Source organism: Drosophila sulfurigaster, chromosome 3, assembly GCF_023558435.1.
Source record: "Drosophila sulfurigaster albostrigata strain 15112-1811.04 chromosome 3, ASM2355843v2, whole genome shotgun sequence".
In the NCBI taxonomy this organism is placed as follows: domain Eukaryota; kingdom Metazoa; phylum Arthropoda; class Insecta; order Diptera; family Drosophilidae; genus Drosophila; species Drosophila sulfurigaster.
The window spans coordinates 21,898,972-21,916,939 of record NC_084883.1 but is presented as its reverse complement, the minus strand read 5'-3'; the positions used below and the strand labels follow the sequence as shown (position 1 = coordinate 21,916,939).

The 17,968-nt window shown below is 39.7% G+C and overlaps 1 protein-coding gene across 6 annotated transcripts in view; it reads right to left on the bottom strand.

Annotated features, from left to right (window-relative positions):
• LOC133840149 (high affinity cAMP-specific and IBMX-insensitive 3',5'-cyclic phosphodiesterase 8) overlaps positions 1-17,968 on the bottom strand; it is a 33,047-nt gene that overhangs the window by 4,929 nt on the left and 10,150 nt on the right. For 2 of the 6 annotated variants that reach the window (XM_062271819.1, XM_062271817.1), the window contains exons 3-13: positions 16,848-17,551; positions 16,624-16,714; positions 6,601-6,710; positions 2,663-2,719; positions 2,319-2,524; positions 2,130-2,189; positions 1,996-2,050; positions 1,809-1,907; positions 1,488-1,598; positions 1,249-1,418; positions 948-1,158 (exon numbers count right to left, since the gene is read on the bottom strand). In XM_062271819.1, the coding sequence (XP_062127803.1) occupies positions 948-1,158; positions 1,249-1,418; positions 1,488-1,598; positions 1,809-1,907; positions 1,996-2,050; positions 2,130-2,189; positions 2,319-2,524; positions 2,663-2,719; positions 6,601-6,710; positions 16,624-16,714; positions 16,848-17,180 (1,503 nt within the window). In that variant the 5' untranslated portion in view covers positions 17,181-17,551. Of the gene's footprint in view, positions 1-947; positions 1,159-1,248; positions 1,419-1,487; positions 1,599-1,808; positions 1,908-1,995; positions 2,051-2,129; positions 2,190-2,318; positions 2,525-2,662; positions 2,720-4,562; positions 5,921-6,600; positions 6,711-7,165; positions 7,825-8,598; positions 8,804-16,623; positions 16,715-16,847; positions 17,552-17,968 lie in introns of those variants that run through there. The other 4 variants (XM_062271821.1, XM_062271820.1, XM_062271815.1 and 1 more) reach the window with 4 other exon arrangements.

Below are 17,968 nucleotides of genomic sequence, written 5' to 3'. Positions count from 1 at the left end.
TTTTTATGGTTTGTTTGATTTCATTTGATTTGTGATTTTTGATTTGTTTTAAAAGTTTTTTGTTGTTTATATTTGTTTTTTTTTTTATTACAAGCGACGCGCAGCGAGCAAAAGAAACGAACGAGCGAGCGAGCGAACGTGCGAACGATTGGAACCAGTTCATATATATGTATGTACAATATTATTACCATCATTATTATTATTGTAATTCATATTAGGTATTATCATTAACCATTATCGTTATTATTATTATTATTATTATTGTGTGTGTTGAGTTTTTTAGCATGAGAGTTGGTTCAAGTTGTTCAAGTACACACATAACATAAAAGTAAAAAGAGAACATAACAAATAAGAGATAAAAAGAGAATAAATGTAAAAACAATAGTTTTAGTATTTTGTGCAATTTCGAACTGTTGTTGTTGCTGTAGTTGTTGACTGTTTGGTTAATCAATTTGGCTGACTGAGTATTGAATTTTTGTTTTGGAATTAGTACGTGTTAAATAATATGCAAAAGTATTATCAAAAAACATTGTGCCATTAGATACGAATTATTAACTGATTATTAGTCTCAATTTTGCAGTTGCCATTGGAGTTTAGCTCATAAATCGTTGCAAAGTCCGAACTAGTTGAGCACAACTACAAGGCACTGTAAATTTCATGTGTGTGCGTGTGTGCAAGTGCGTGTGTGTGCGCTGTATTTTTTTGTAGTGCGTTGTTGCTAAATGCTGAACGAAATTGAGACACACACACATCAGACACACACACACCACGAGCACGGACGATAATTTAGTATTGGGCACATGGGCACAAAAAGCATTCGGATGAAGGATGATGGAAGGGATGCGGGTGGATATAGTGAGCAGGGGAATGGGTGGAGAGAGGTCTCTGTCAACAGTTTTTCGTCAAAACCAATTTGCGTATAGTGTAAGTACTAAGTGGAGTCATACTTTGGTAATGGGCGCCTCGAGGGGCAGCGATGTCAGCTTGGCTAAGCTGGTGCGTCGCAGTCCATCGGAGGCAATGGAGCGAACATCAAAGCTGCAGCGACGCACCGAATGCAGTGAGCCGCGTGGCGCCTCCTTTGGCTGCGGCAGTGTGGCAATAAAGTCCATACCGCCACCGGGTATATCAAAGTTGAAAATCAGATGTGTGGGAGCGCTGCACAGTGAACAGAGAGAGAGATAGACAGGTAGAACATTTTGTAATTGAGATGCATTTTCAGTGTTTCAGTGTTTGAGCTGCACTTACCTGCCAATGCAGGCCACAGGCACGACACGCACGTGCATGGGGATGCCCTCCTGGTTTTTGCGGCGCACCGTCAATATGCCATCAAACTCCTTGATGCTCTTGCCCTGCTCACTGATGGTGGACAGATCGGAGACAAAGATGTCCGCTAATGGCTTGCTAATTATTTCGTCCTGCGAAATGCAAAGTGAATATCTCATTAGTTGTGCACGAAATTGTTGTTGCCCCTGTGTGCAACTTACCAGCCGCATGTTGAGCAGACGTTCTGTGGCACGATTCGCGTACTGTATGCGCAGCAAGTCGTCCGTGATGAGCACCACCTCCTTCAGCCGATGCAGTGCCGTATAGAGTGCCTACAGAGGGAGAGAAAGAGAGAGAAGGAGAGAGAAGGAGAGAGGGAAATAGTGAGTGAGAGCGGCTTGCGGTTTACATTTACAATTTGATTAAAACGCCAGCAACGTTGCGCCATTTAATTGAATTAATACGTGCTGTTGGTTGCCTCGTTGCCTCGGGGCAGCCACCTGGGCAGAACGCGCATTAACTCGATTGCGTATTGCATTTACCTGTTGAGTGGACATGACATTATGGGGCCTTATGATTGAGTGCAGTATCTGCTTCAGTTCCACGCTGCACATGGCCAAGTTGGTTGTCTCGGCAATGCACTGCAACAATAAAAACCAAAAAAAAAAAACAAAATGCGTTTCAATATATCTTTTTACCCTGGGTTGGGCAATTAAAGTAAAAACTTACTCTATTAACGCCAGCGTCCAATAGAGCAATTAGCGCGTCATCCTTTTCAAAGAAACTGAGCGTAGGGGGGTGATGATGAGAAAACGTCGTTAAATACTATCAAGGTGTCGCTCAGAGGTTAATTGTGCACTTACCTCTTCTTACAGACCGCAATTATTGTCGTTAAATGATGTCCATGTGTGTGACGTATTGTTCTGTCGAAGTAGACAAGAAGTTATATAGTGCAAAGTTAGTAACTGGCATTATAGTTCACCCAACACTACGTATACGCAACATTACGTATACGCCACGTCTCTCTCTCTCACTCTCTGTCCTTTGCTCACCTTGCAATGTGCTCGGCATCGAGACCTTTTGTGGAGCGCGCATCAATTATAATTAGGTGATAGCACTGCGCTGTGGCATATGACTTTTGCAGAGTGTCGAGCGCCTCCTCCTTGGATTTGACCAGCGTTACGTCCAATTGATGGCGCTGACAGGCCAAGGTGACCACTTCGCAGATGCTATCCGATTTGTGAAAAACTAAAAGCGCCTGCAACGAACGAATGAATTGACACACGAATCGACATTAGTCAAATTGGACAGAAAAGCCATCAGTTGATGTCCCTTCCACATACATATATGTATGTTATACTGAGTGAGATGTAGAAGGTGGCACGTGTCAGCTTACCTTAAGTTGAGGATTCGGTGGTAGCACGGTTGGATATTTCAAGTCCATGAGATTGCGCTGCAAAACAAGTCAAAAACAAGGTAAGTAAGGTAAGCAACAGAGTGAGTGAGTCAGTGAGTGAGAGCAGGTGAAACAACGTGTAAAATTTAATAAAAATCTACAGCGCTCTGGCTTTGCCATCAAAATAAGAGGGCTTAACTTCGGCTTCTGTCTGTGTCGTGTCAGTTTACGAGTGTATGAGGCTGTTCACTCTTTGCTGTGCGTATGTGCGTGTGTCTCACATACAATGTGCGTGTGTGTGTTTCTGTTTGTGTGTCGCTCAAATGATGATAAATTAAAATAAAATTGCTTGTGCCCCGACAGAAAATTGCTGGGGTGCCATTTGCCGTATTGGTGACTTGGCCTACAGATTTATTATGCTCGTATGAATAAATGCGATATGTGAAAATCGGGGATTTAATGCACACACACACGCACACACGCACACTCGCACACCGCACACCTCACTGGCTGCTGTGGATAATATACGGCTGCGTAAGCGTGATGTGTGTCAATTCGGTAATGGAAAAAACAAGCTGACGACATCAAAAGAAACCCCATATTCAAAAACTATTTATAACCAAGCGTCTTTTCCAATTACCAAAAAAAAAAAATCCTAATCGTTGATTTGAAAATCGATAATCGTAAAGTAAGCATCGCATACTTATATTAAACATAAATCAAAATTGCCATTAGCTGCACATAAACATTGTCTATACGTGAATTCTGCGAGCGCATTAAATTTTATGACCTGGAAGCATGTATTCTTCAAACAAAGAGAGAGTGAGAGAGAGTGCATTTTAAAGAAAATTCAATTTTAAACACAGAACACTTGTGAAGGGTTTTCGTTATTCATTCTGAACTGCCATCCAAATGAATAATTGTATACATTTCAAAGTTCTAGCATCCTTTGATTAAAATATCACTTCAATGTCGTATTGGCTTAAAGCATATTTCCAATCTTTACGGTTTGAAATCTTAAATTGTACTGCAGCATAATAGAGAATTAAATAAAATAAGCAAGTAAAAGTAAACAGTCGAGTGTGCTCGACTAATTGACCAGATTGTCAGCCAAAGCAGCTCAGATCCGATTGTAGTAAACGTTTTTCACCATACAAAAGTATTTCCTTAATAACTTCTTTAACTTGTTACATACATTTTCTGTCAGCAAAAATTTATAATACTTTTACCCTATGGGTAGCGGGTTTAGAAACAAGCACAATTTGTTTTCTGCAATTTAAAGAATAATAATTGTAACATGTCTTTGTAAAATGTCGAATAAAATGCCTGACATTTATTGCTGTCATTTGTCATACCCCTCTATAAAGCTTCCTAAAGGTTACTCAAGTATTTTAGATAACATTTGTAAACAATATCATAAATTAAACAATTAAAACATTAATTTGTTTCTTTTTCCCTAAAATGCCATGAATATTTCCCAACTTTGAAAAAACTCTCACATCAATATGCCATGTTTATAAATTTCCTACCAATTGGACTTCAATCAAGTGATGTCAAGATTGCATTGGACATTTCCCTGTTTTGTATCTTTTGGCATATTCACAAACGTATATTTAGAGTATTCGTAAGCAATTCGTCAATTTGTTCAATGGTAATTACAAAAATATCGTAAGTCTCTGACGATTTACGAAATGACGGCAGATCAATCAACTCGAGTTTCGTAAACGGAAATGGGAATGACTCTGATAATATTCAGCTGTGTGTTGAACTTGAAGTTCTCTTTTTTCATTGCGCTATCTTAATATCAGTTCATAAATAAAAAGCGCAGACATTTCTGCAATTTTATTGGAGCCTGTCAAAGCTGTCCTAATTATGGGAATGCGCTGTCATCGAATAGTACCTGAAATGTCTTCAAATCGTCATCGTCACTTGGCGATGGCTTCTTGCCATTGCCCACCCAAAGATGTAGCTTGGGTCCCTTGTACAGTCGCCGTTCGTAGAGACTGTGACACTGGCGATCGAATGGATGATGCTTCTGTGGGCGACGCAGGACCACGTAATCTGTGTCGTCATCCGGTTTGTTTTCCTGCTGCGTTGTTAGCTGGCATCTATCTTCCAGTGTGAGATTGTTCAGGCGTAATGCCTGCGCGTCCAGATTGCGTATGGCCTCGACTATTTCCGGCTGCATATTGCGTCCTCCTCCAACACTGTTATTTCCCATTCCCATTCCAACACCAACACCAGCAGCAGCAGCATCGCCTGCGAAGGTCATTCCTTGTGGCCTTGGGTCGCGTGGCAACGGCGTCATTATGTCCCCACGCTCAGCAGCCACATTCGCCTCGTACTCCAATTCCATTTGCTCGGGCGTTTTACTGGAGTTGCTCAGTCGGCCATGTGATGGCATTGGCATTGCTGGCACTGGCGTTGCTAATGAAATCTCAACGCCAGGTACCTTCATTTCCGTGTCCAAATTCTTGTCGTACACTTGCTGCTGCTGTTGCTGTTGCTGCCATTGCCGCTGTCGCAGCCGGATGCTGCCATTTGTAATGCTTTCCTTGTGACTTTGCTCTAAATCCCAGCCATTAGAATTCGTATTAGCTGTGCTAACATCGCTTATCAGCCGGTTCTTATCGACGTCATCAGCCGTTTTTGTCGTCGTCGTCGTCGCTTTGGCTGCGGATCGTTGTTGTTGTTGTTGTTGTGGCTTTTTATTGCCATTATCGAGCAATTGATCAGATTCCGTAGTGACTGCTGATGTTATCGTTGTCGATGTCGTTGTGGTTGCTGCTGCTGCTGTAGCTGTTGTCGTTGTTGTTGTTGCTGTTGGTTTTGCTCTGATATAGCGATCAGTATCAGAGTCTTCGTCCGACTCATTTGAATGGGCGGCCGCTGACGACGATTTAATGCGAAAAACACTCGCAATTTTTGGCAAACAATTGCGCATTCTGCTAATTATACAATAACACTCACTTACACTCACACACACACTCACACTCTGACTGCAGCTACTTCACTACTTGAGCACAACGTGCCCAATAATAACACTTGACTTTTGTTTGTCGTTGTCAATCGACTATAATCAAAATGTCCTTCTAATCCAGCAACAATAACAATGCCAGCGTGTTTGCGTAAGCCATTTTATGGTCCAAAAGATTTTCCACTCGAAATTTCGTTGAAGCAAATCCAGTTTTCGAAATATGGGACATCCAACACGTTGTTGCTTTCTGTGCTTTACTTTCCGTCGTGTCGTGAGTTATGTATATATAATAATAAGTACGAAAAAAATGTCTAGAAATCGGTATTGTTCACAGGTTTTTTTTTAGCGATCGAATCCGCGTCTGCGACAGCGTCTGATGACTGACTGAGTCAATTGGCAGCAGTCGACAGCAGCGACAGTGGGGCGACAGCTACGAGTAGCTAGCTGGCTAGCTATGTAGCTAGGCTGGCTGACAAAGCGGGGCGGGTTAATCTATTTCTTTACTTTTTGATTTCCCACCTTCAATGTTAATTGATTTGATTTCTCTGGCCGCGCATTGTTTATGTGCGACTCAATAAACACTCGCACACGCTTAAGTGTTGCTCTCTTTTCACACACACACATCGATTCGATTGTGCTCAGTGTAAATGAGCGGCTATTTAAAGAAGCGCAGCCAAGTAACAAAAAAAAAAAAAATAGAAAACAAATTCAAAAACAAAAAAGCAAAAGGAAAATAATTGTTGTTGTTGCCTGCCTGCCATCATATAACGAGCTCAGCGGTGATAAGATATCTTATCAAAGACGTAACACACATGTGCGTGGTGCCCACCAAAAACTCTGGCCCAGGGCCAGCAACAGCAAAAAAAAAAACAAAAAAAAAGAAAAGCAGCAGAAATAATGACGCTCAGAGTAGACACACACACACTTCAATACAGCATCATAGACAAATGCTCTTACTTACCGTATAGACATCCATTGGCTCATCCTCGGGCGTAAGTGCCAGCGCCAGCGAGGATTTGCGGTGACCAGGACGACCGCCACCGGATGAGCTGGTGCCTGATGTGCCAGTGCCTGTAAAACAAAATACAGATAAGAATGATTGAGTAAGAGGGAGAGAGAGCGTCAGTTGTGGGAGTGTGAGAGAAAGGTCAGTTAATTGTACGAAATTGTGCAGCAAATTGTTGCGCTGAAAAGCATGCTACATTTTTGCGTGCGCTGCGTGAAAAGTGTTGCATACTTTTCGGTAGCCTTTGGCAAATGTTCACACGCACACACACACACACACACTCACACATATTAAGATGGGGGCCAAGCAGACACGAGCTAACCATTCATTACGCTAGTCGCACGTTTTATTTAATTATAAACGTTGGCATTTCTAAAACACTTTATAACAGGCACACGCACGTTTCCCCATCTCCCCCCCCCTTCCCATTCCTTACGCATCATCATCATCACTTGCCCACGCCCCCCACGCACACACACACACACACACACGCTCGCACACATCGAGACAATCGGCTTACCCACAAGCAGCTCGGACTCGGAGGCCGGACGCGTTAATGAAGCTCTGCTTGTTATAGTTGTTGTTATGGCCGCTGCTGCTGCTGCTGCTGTTGTTGGTGTTGTTGCTGTTGTTGTTGATGATGTTGTTGATGGAGCTGCCTCCATGGCAGGCGTTTGCATTTGTCTGGCCGCCCTGCCCATCATTAGAGCTGTCGTCCCCGTCACCGTCACCGTCCCCGCTCCCACACCCGCTGCTGTTGCTGCCCCCGCACAATTGCAATCACTTTCGACGCTTTCTTCACTCAACGGCGACGTCGACGACGTTGTCCCAGTGCCAGACAGGTTTGTTGGCTGGCTTGGGCTTGATATAATCATTGTTTCGCCTTTTCTGCTTTTTTTGCTGTAGTCGTAGTGTCTTTTGATTGTTTTTTGTTCGTGTTTGTTGTCGTATTTTGGTGTGTTTTTTGTTTTCTCTTGATGTGTTGTGTTTTTGTTTGTTGTTTTTTTTGCGCTGACTTTGCAAATTAACTACAAATATTCAACATAATTATCGCTTTTGATTATTTTCGTGGCAGCATGTTAATTTGTCATTTATGTTGTTGTTGCAGTTGTTGGCCGGCTGTTTATCTGCGTTGGCATTGATTTCAGACAATTAGTGCGTAATGATAACCTGCTCCACATGCATAACTATATTGTAGATATATATGTATCTGTATATGTATATGTATCTGTATCTGTATCCGTCTGTTTGGGTTACACAGCCTATCTATGAGTTGTATTTATGAACAAAAATAGCCCTGAAACATAAACATGCGGAACTGAAAAGCGAGTACTACGAGTATGAGTATGAGTACTCATATCATACTTATACTTATTTATATATGTACTGTATAGTGTACTCAATATTCAATTCCCGAGCACATACCATATTTATGTACCAACTTATATAGAGGAAAATATTTGCGTATATTCAAATAAATACAGGCTGGCTAGCTGGCTGGCTGGCTGACTGGCTGTGTGTATCTTATCGTTGCTAGCGTCCGCTTGCTTCAGTTTCACTGGCTAGCGGTACGCGCGTTGTAATCTAAACGAAAATCGATAAATTGTTTAGATAAAAGCCACAGCAGCAGCAGCAGCAGAGCGACCGTCCACTGACGTCGTCGACAAGCAACAGGGTTTGGTTTTGGCTTTGCTTTTGGTTTGCTTTGCTTTTTGGGTTTAGGTTTGGTTCTTTTGGAGGCCTTGTTCAGCAGTTACTTGTACCATGTTTAATTTTGCAGTTGATTCTCAAAACATTTACTGACAACGACAACCAACTATTTGGAGCACACACACACACACACGTGCACACACAAGCAGACACACGCACACAGAATTTTCAACTTAAACTTTAAAGCGTCTCTCGAGTTTTGGTGAATGGTTGTAGAAGTGGCGCCTGGCTGCAAATACTTACAACACTTGCTCACATTAAGGCTCATGTTACACACGGACACACACAGCACACACACACCGCACCGCACACACACACTGGCAACAGTTATTGGCTCATTAGTGTGTAAAGTGTACACAAGTTTTGCGAGTTGTTGGCGGGCGGTTGGCTGGAGGTCTAGTTAACTGGCTTCGACGAGTGGATGTGGATATAGCTGTGGCTCTTGGCTGTTGGCTGTTGCCTGTTGGCTGTTTGGCTGTGGGAATCGAAGGTGCGCTTGATTTTGATCGATTAGCACTTGGCTTATTTGCGAGTATGCAACATGGCCACAGCAATAATAACAACAACGTTCTGTGCAAACACACTGCAGGCAATATTAAAATATAACTGCTCGACAAACAGGAGCACGGTTATGGATGGTTACAGTTACAGTTCAAGTTACCGTTACCCGTTGCCTGTTGCCCGTTACCGTGTTACCATTTCATTTACATTCGCATTCACATTTACATTTACAGTTTGCTTGTTGCAAACAAACAATCAAACAAACAAACAAATAAACGAAACGAACGAAACGAACGAAACGTAGCGCAACGAACGAGAAACTTTAATGAAATTCAAATTGTACTTATTCAAAGTGAAATTATGAATGCCTGGAACATTACAAACAAAAAACAGTACTGTGAACAGAACAGCGAGCTGAGACTAGACCAGAGCAGAGCACTGCGCAACGTCCGCACTAATCCGTTATGAAAAACTGTTTGCCAGATGATAATTCTCGCACGGATTCTGAAGCCACAAGCGCCCAAAGTGTGCGCTACATGCCAAACAGTGGAGTCTCTTGCACTCATGAATATCCACAGAAAAAAAATATGCAAAGTTGAATTTAAAGTTGATGCACATGTTTTAGAGAGTTCAAATTGCTTTTATGAATGGAGTCTTATTATAATAGTTATATTTTAAAAATAGCACTAATATTTATTTATACCTTCTTTTTTAATGATTATGTAAATAGAATTGCCACTACAAGAACTTACAAAAACATTTTTTTTCTATCGAAAATATCGCTTGCAATACTATAAAAAGTATATAAGTAAAAAGCATATACCAACACATTTTTTTTATTTTGAGTAAAGATGAATCTTATAGCTCTTGATAAGCACTTTAATTAGATCTAAGAATGATATTTTATTGTTATAAAATATATGCAAACATGAACAAATTCATACGCAATCTAAGAAATAAACGAATTTACATATTTTATTGTAAATCAGAAAAAGTGCCTAGAATCAATCTTAACTGGAAATATAATGCTACAAGAATAAGCTTTACTTCTTTTTAAATTTGATTCGTATTATGTTTTTTTCACTGTAAACAGTGTTGCACTCGACAAATTCCAAATAAAAGTTGAATCAGGATGTTGGAATGCAATTTTCTTGGAAACTGTTTAAATTTCTCAGCTAAACTTTTTGTATTTAAAAAGGATCAACTATTAAAAAAAAATCACTCTTACTCTTATTGTCACTGTCCAGCTACGTTCCTAATTTAAACTACCTCGAAGTAAGAGCAAGTTTCTCAAAATTTATGTGCAAAAGTCTTTTGAGTTAATAACTGCCGAAGAAACAACAACACGAAACTTGTTAAACAAAGATTGTTGTTTCAGAAGTACAAGCCAAACTGCTTAATTTATACCATTTGCTGGATGAAAGGAAGCCAATTACAAAAACAAAAAAACAAAACGTATCGTAAAATGATTTTCACAGAATATTCGACCTAAGGCGAAATTCCAAAGAAATTCAATATTGTGTGTGTGTGAACTTTAGGGAGTTTGCAATTCATTGAATTTCGTAACAAATTTTCAACTGTTGTTACATATTTATCAAGTTAAATGAATTTCGAGTGAGTTCGACTAAACAGAGAACATGTTCTATTGCTCGATATATAAATAATTCGAATTATTTGTCAAATCAATATTGACAACAACACTAATTATTTGTAAAACGTGATTTTGAAGGGGAATTAACATCCGGAGCGGATGTTACAAACTTGCAAAATATTTATTTCAACAATAATGCAAACTGAACTGATTTCCGGTACAAAGATTTTCTCGATTGATTGAGTGTTAAATTGAAATTAATTATCGCAATATCTTGTGTTAACAAATTTTGCTCAAATAAACGTAAACTAATGTTGAACATAATACTATTATTATTATTGGGCTGCAGAGCATTGTTCGAATGGCATTAGCCGGTCAGTTTGTGGGGAGTGTCTTTTGCGCCTTGGGCCGTTGTCATGACAACCAATTAATTTGTGATAAGATAATATCAGGCGAGTTTGCTCATAGTATTCAGATGTTTAGGCCCCGCACACACACATATACATTGAGAGATACAGATACTGAAACACAGGCGCATAATGCGTTTTGGCGCACACATTTAAATTGACTACACAGAGATATAGCAACAAATAAATATATACGAGTATGTATATAAATAATCAAGTAGAAAACAAAACGCGTGCACAATCTACATCTACCTACATATATAGGTAATACCTTTAGTGCAAGTGAGAGAGACAGAGAGAGAGAGAGAGTGGGAGAGTGGGAGAACACCTAGAGTTGGCCTTTTTTTTGTGTATATACCATATAGTATATATAGTATATTGTATGTGGTATGGGCACGTTGTCGCCGTCGCGTTACGTCCGAGCCCAGAAATGAGAAATGCGAAACTTGCCCCCGAGGCATTACTTATCTAACGGCGATCATCACCGTTGATAGTTGATAGTGGGCATGGACATGTCGCCAAGTCCAGTGTCGCCATATTGACATTAGCGGACAGTTCGGCCGGGACTGTTGGCTGCTCTTTAATCTAATCTCTGCGACTCGCAATATTTGTGTATAGCTTCACGTGGCATTCGGGATGGGGTGCAGAGCGAAGAGCGGAGAGTGTGTGTGTGTGTGTGTGTGTGTGCTTTACTACACACTATATATATTGTACTACAACAACTACAACTACAACTACTTATTACTACTATTACGACTGAGCCACACAAAGCCGCAAAATCGAATTTTAATGCGACAACTTGTAGGCATAAGAACCGATTTATGTCAACTACTTCAAAGGGTGCAATCAATTCAATTGATTTCAATTTCGTTTTCAATTTCCCATTTCATTGAGTCTTTGCCAATGTCAATTACGGTTTTCCCAGCTGTACTTCTTCTTTTTTTTAATTTAAACGCGTAATTAATGCTAACCAAAAAAAAAAAAAAAAGAGGCAGAAAAACGCTGATAAACTGCAGCACACTGAGCTCTTGCCACTTGCCACTTGCTGCTTGCTGCTTGGCACTTGACACCTGACTGCGGCAGTTGCTGGCAGGTGGGGATTAGGCGCACATAATTAATCGACAGCCTCATTTTGCCATTTGGCATCGATGCATTTCATAATACTCTTCACGCTGAAAAAGTCTTTCAACTCGTTAAGCAGGTGTGAATTATTTGAAGAGGGAAATATACAGATAGCAAAAGAGAGAAAGAGAGATTGATGTAATACACTCGAAGTGCACTTTAATGTACATACACATATTTCTTATTAAATATTTCAAAAGTTAAGCTAACATTTTTTATTTTTTATTAACATTTGATTTGTTAATACAAATAAAGAAAGCTCGCATTTCTTTGAATTCATCCAACATAAATTGAGCTGAAAGTTCTTTGAATTAATTTCGTACATTCATTTTTGTTTTCTATTGACAGAATATAGAATATCTTCTAATGTATTTTCTCATCTTTTTCCCGAAACTTTCGCTGTTACATTTATCAAATATATATACAACAAATTAAAAGAAAACTATTTTAAAAATTCCTTACAAATATTTTCTAATAATTGAATTCCGATTTTTGTAGATCTTCACTAATTTCATTCCAGAAATTTTCATTCCCAATTTATGTCAAACACTTTCATATTTCTTTGCTAATGATTGAACAGACCTTTCTTGTAATTTATTAAAGTGTACTTTATAAAAATATTTTTAAATATTGCACTAATATTTTAATTTTCTAAGCATAGAATCGCGCATGTCTAGTAATAAATTCTCTTAATTTTTTCGAGATTATTTCTTGCAAAATTTATACTCATTATAAAACGGTTTTAATAATTAATATTTTTTAATACTTAGATTCAACATATTTTTGAGTCTTCAATCAACATTTTCCGAATTTATTCTGCATTTATAACAAATGCAATGTAAGCGTTTTCAATAATTCCCAATTAATATTCAAAAGCTTAATAAGCTTCACTGGTTTTATTCGGTTTGCCGATAAAATGTGCAACTCATTGAGAGAGCAATTTAATTAATAGATTTTTTTTGTGTATGCGCAGCTTTAATAGCTTAACTGCAATTGAAATTGCCCTGTGATTGATGTTGTAATTGAATTAATAGTACTACAACGAACAGAAAAAAAGAGTATTAAATCTTCGGCGCGCTGCTTGTGACTTTTTGTTGTTGTTGTTCTTTGTGTGTGTTCAGTTTGTTTAATGTTTTGTTTTCATTTCTCTTGTTAGTTTGCTTTGCTGTTGCTTTTGTGTATTTTGCTTTGATTGATGTTTTGGCGCCGTTGCGTGGGTGCCCCTCCAACGTTTTTTATTCTCTTGCATTTGTGTGTGTGTGTGTGTTTTTTCATTCTTTCTTTCTTTTTTTTGTGTTATGGCTTTTCGAGCGCATGCTGTCGATCGTTCGTAATTCGCACGCTCTGGCAACGCTCATCAAACGCACACACATAGATGGCGCCTCTACACAATGTATGTAGGTGTGCATTGACTATGTGTGTGTGTGTGTGTGAAAATCGAAAAGATCGTCGCGTAGTCGCGTGTAGCACAAACCAGATTGTCATGTGAATCTTTGTTATCGGTAAGTAAAAATTAATAAACTACGACTACTACGAATGAGTGAAAATCAAAAGAATATAGTATATATTCTTTATATAAATACGAGTATGCAACTCGGATGTTGTTGTTGCTGCGGTTGTTGTTGTTCGTTCTCATTAGCTGCTATTTGCATTGTGTTGGCCAGCGTGATGGGTCGTTAGCCGTTTATTTTGCTTGGCATCATGGTTTGCACATTTGTTTGACAGCGTCAAACATGTTAATGAGGCAGTTTTGCACACATTTGGCAAATGCAGTTGGCAGCTCACTAAATTCAAGAATGAAAACGCACTGCCAAACACAGTTACATAGATACATTGATACGTAGATACATAGATACACACTCAGTTAGTAGGCGCGCACTATGCCTAGATACGGATACACGACTACGACTAAAAGATACAGATACACACACACATACAACTAGACAAATCTAATTCTACACACGCTTCAAGCTTCTAGCTTGTAGTTACAGTTGTTGTAGTTGTTGTTGCTGTTGTTGTTGCTGCTGCTGGTGTTGCTGATGTTGACGTTGCTGTGGTTGGCACACTTAGTTGTGAAGTTTATTTTGAATTTTAACACTTTTTCGATATTGTGTATAAATTGTTGTTATTTTTGTTGTTGTTGTTACTTTTTTTTATTTGATATTTGTTGTTGTATTATTTTGGTTCGCTATGCGGCGAGCTGTTTTTTTCCACACACTTGCTTTTGCTTGCTTGCCAATTGCAGCGATCTTTTTGAGATACGTTTTTGTTGCTGTTGGTGTCATAAGCTTTAATTGCATTCGATTTTGGTTCTCAACTGGTTGGCCCTGGCTAATACACGTTGCAGCAGTCACTTTGCCAAATTTGTGGCGTCTCGCATTAGGCCACTGCAACAGCGAGTAGAACAAGCTGTGCTGAAGCAACTGCTGCTGCTGCTACGGTTGCGGCTACGGTTGCTGTTGCTGTTGCTGTTGGCGACTTGTTGGCGACTTGTTGGCGACACGCCCGCAAAACGCGCCCCCTGCATTTGTATCTTTTGCTAGTGACTGAGAAAACTCTGCGGCTGTGACTGTTGTTGGAATTGAAATCTAAATCTGAATGTAAATTTGAATTTGAACGCCTTCACCTTCTGCGTTTTGGGATTTGCATAACGCGCGCGACTTGTCGACAGTCCACAAAAAAAAAGTATGTGTATGTGTTTTTTTTTTTGTTTGCCGATTACACACAGTGTTTGTATGCTTCTTATTTTTTCTCTTCCTTTTACTATTGTTATTTTATTATTTTTAGTACTATTATTGTACTGTAGTACTACGTGTAGTTGTAGTTGTGCACGCACCGTACCGCACCGTATAAGCGTCCCGTTACGAAAGCGTTTAACGACCGACACGACGAACCAATTCAAAGCAACTGACTCCATAAATGGCGAGCAGCTGTTGCGCGAGTGCGAGCTTTGAAGTGTCTTGCTTGCTTTTGCGATCCATTGGTTATCGCGCGGGGGAGGCGAGATTGCGGGGTACGCAGAGCCAGACGACAGTCACAGTGCAAGAAAGAGCGTGTGAGAGAGCGAGAGAACGAGAGAGTGCAGACATTAAACACCGCTCTCTCGATCCGTTGTTTGTTCGTTTGTTGCTGAGCGCGATCAAGTTTCGTCTGAAGTAAAGCGCACTGATTATCTTGCTCACACACACACACTCACACCCTTGGGTGCTCTCGCGCTCTCCGTTTTTCCACTCTCTGCGACCACTGCAATTGTTCACTCTCTCTCTCTCTCTCAGTGCACTGCAGCTGTGCCGAACTGTTGCGTTTCTGTCTGTGTCTTCTCTCCCGCACCATTGAAGCTCTGAGCAAGCCGTTAATTGGAGTCGACACAAAACAGCTGCACTTGGGTAGCAGAAACCCAGCACTAGCGCCAGCTGACTTGTCACAGATCGTATTACCTTCCCGGCCCCCTTGCTGCTCCAGCAGCTGCTGCCCTTAGCTTTAAACGCGCTTCGTTTCGCACTTTCCCCACAGCGAAGTGTTGATGCCCTTTCTGACTAGTCGCCCACATCAAATAGTGAAATATAATCGCCTAGCGATAAATATTTCATATTTTCTGATTCAGTAATTCTTTGCAATTTGCCTTAGTTATAGATTTTATATATTTTCAGCTGCAATTCTATATTTATTTGCATGTACATTCGCTAACCACCTGCATAAACTGTTAATACTGGAATTAATACGTATTTCTATGATTTATTTAAGAACTATTCAAAGTGTTTCTTTAAAAAAAGACTGAAATATTGAATATTAGTGATTTGCCAAACTTTAGTTTACTTTTTATTTGGAGTTTTAAAGCAGTCTTTTCGAGTATCCTCATGGATGAAAATTTGGTACAGTCAACTATTCGTATACTTAACAAATTATACGGTTTTTATATTCAATACTTATTAATTTATTCTTTATAAATTATATGATATTTATTAAGTATTCGCTTAGCTAAGGCATAAATTTTACCTCTATAAATAGTTTTAGCTTCTAAGTTGTCAAATTTTTAGGTGGCATCTAATTACAAAATATGCAAATTATTTTTTACAAAATAAAATTCTTTCTTAACTGTTAAGCTCTAGGTGAATGTTATCACATTTCCATTTGTCTATAAAGTGGGTAGTCAACTGCTTAAATAATTAGTAATTGAAATATTTTGTGTTTTAGTGATTTTGTTTGTTTAGTTTATATAAATTTATTTAATAGGTTACCATATCTAATCATAGAAACCATATTTTCATTATATTTTGAAACCGTAATTTCAGTTTACTAACTATAAACTGTTCAAACGACCAACTAATAAAACTAATCATTTATTGAATGTTTTTTAAAGCATTTTGAATATAACTTGGTGTATAAAAAAGAAATTGAATAAATTTCTGCTCCTTGTTATGATTGCCAAAAATATATTCTATAATTCCGTGCGCTTCTAAAGATTTTCTCTTGCAGCAAAAGCATAAAATTTCCGCTAGCTGAAATTACGAGTACGCTCTTTAAGCCGTCTATTCAGAACTCAAAAGCAAATGCTTTCCGTTCCCTCTCCCCACACACACACGTAGAGTTGTAGTATTAGATTTTGTACAATTGCATATTCTATTGTTATTTTTGGAAGCTACTTACTGCCAGTGCCAGTTGCCCGACGTACAACGCTGTGGGTGAAGTTGCCTAGAGCTGCCACAGTTACAATGGAGTCCTTTTTGCCAGTGCTGAGCTGCGGGCAGAGAGATTAAGACAGGCGGTTAGTTGCGGTTGGTCAGCGAGCGTGTCGAGGAATGAATGTGCCCCATGAATTGGGGCAGTGAATACACCCAGTTGTGTAGTGAGTGTGTGTGGTGTACACTCACCTTCTCGTAGTCAGACTCGTTTTTGGTCTGTTGAGGATTGAGCAGCACCTGGTTGCACATTATGTTGTCGCCGCAGGTGGCGCTGCCGGTGCTGCCATCGCCGTTCTGTTGCTGCAACGTAACGGCGCCACAGCTGCAGCGGCGCATGCGGCTGCGACGCAACTTGATGCAGAACAGCAGACTGCCATCCTTTTCATTCGCATCCAATGGTGGCAAGGGGGCATTCGGACCGCCTCCGTTGCCACCGTTGCCCCCGATGCCCACGCCCACACCAACGCCCGGCGCTGCTGTGGTGGACGCTGAATTGTGCAATGCGCTTGTCGAGCAACCCATGATGACGATGATGATGATGATGATGATGTCCTCCTGCTGCTGCTGCTCGTCCTTCTCTTGTTGCTATGGCTATGCTAATTTGTTGTCGGTTTCGGTTTGGTTTTGGTCGCTGTTTGGTTTGGTTCTTGAGTTTCAATCGAGCTGCCGACTGATGTTCAATGCTGCTTCTGTTGATGCTTAAGCGGTTGCTTGTGGCATTCGCAATGCTGCTGCGTCTATTTCTCGCTTGTAGTTGTTGTAGTTGTTGTTGTTGCTGCTGTGCTTCTGCGGTTGTTGTGGGTAACATAATTGAAACATTTTTTGGGTGTGCGCGTCAAGCGGCAATCTATTGATTTGCTGATTGCCTGACTGTCCTCTTACATCTCGAGTACCTACAAGAAGATATAACAAAAGGAGAGACATTTATAAATAGAGCATAATATCATGAATAGTCAAATTCGCACTCAATAACAGTCTTTTTATACTCGCTACCCAAAGGGTAGAAAGGTATTTATGCCGAATGGAAATGTATGTAACAGGAAATGTATATTAAACAGCCTCAACAGAATAAAAAATAATCAAATCAGATAAACATCAAAGAATTTATTCAAGAAATAATAGTATAACATATAATATGGTATATTTTGTTCCTTACAGTATATTTTGCACTCTTTTGTATATTTTGAAGGAGTAGAATAACGATAAACTAAGTAAGTAAGTTTGTAAATTTCGGTATATTCATTTGGTACATTTTGATCCTTACAGTATATTTTGCATTCATTGGTATATTTCGAAAGAGTAGAATAACG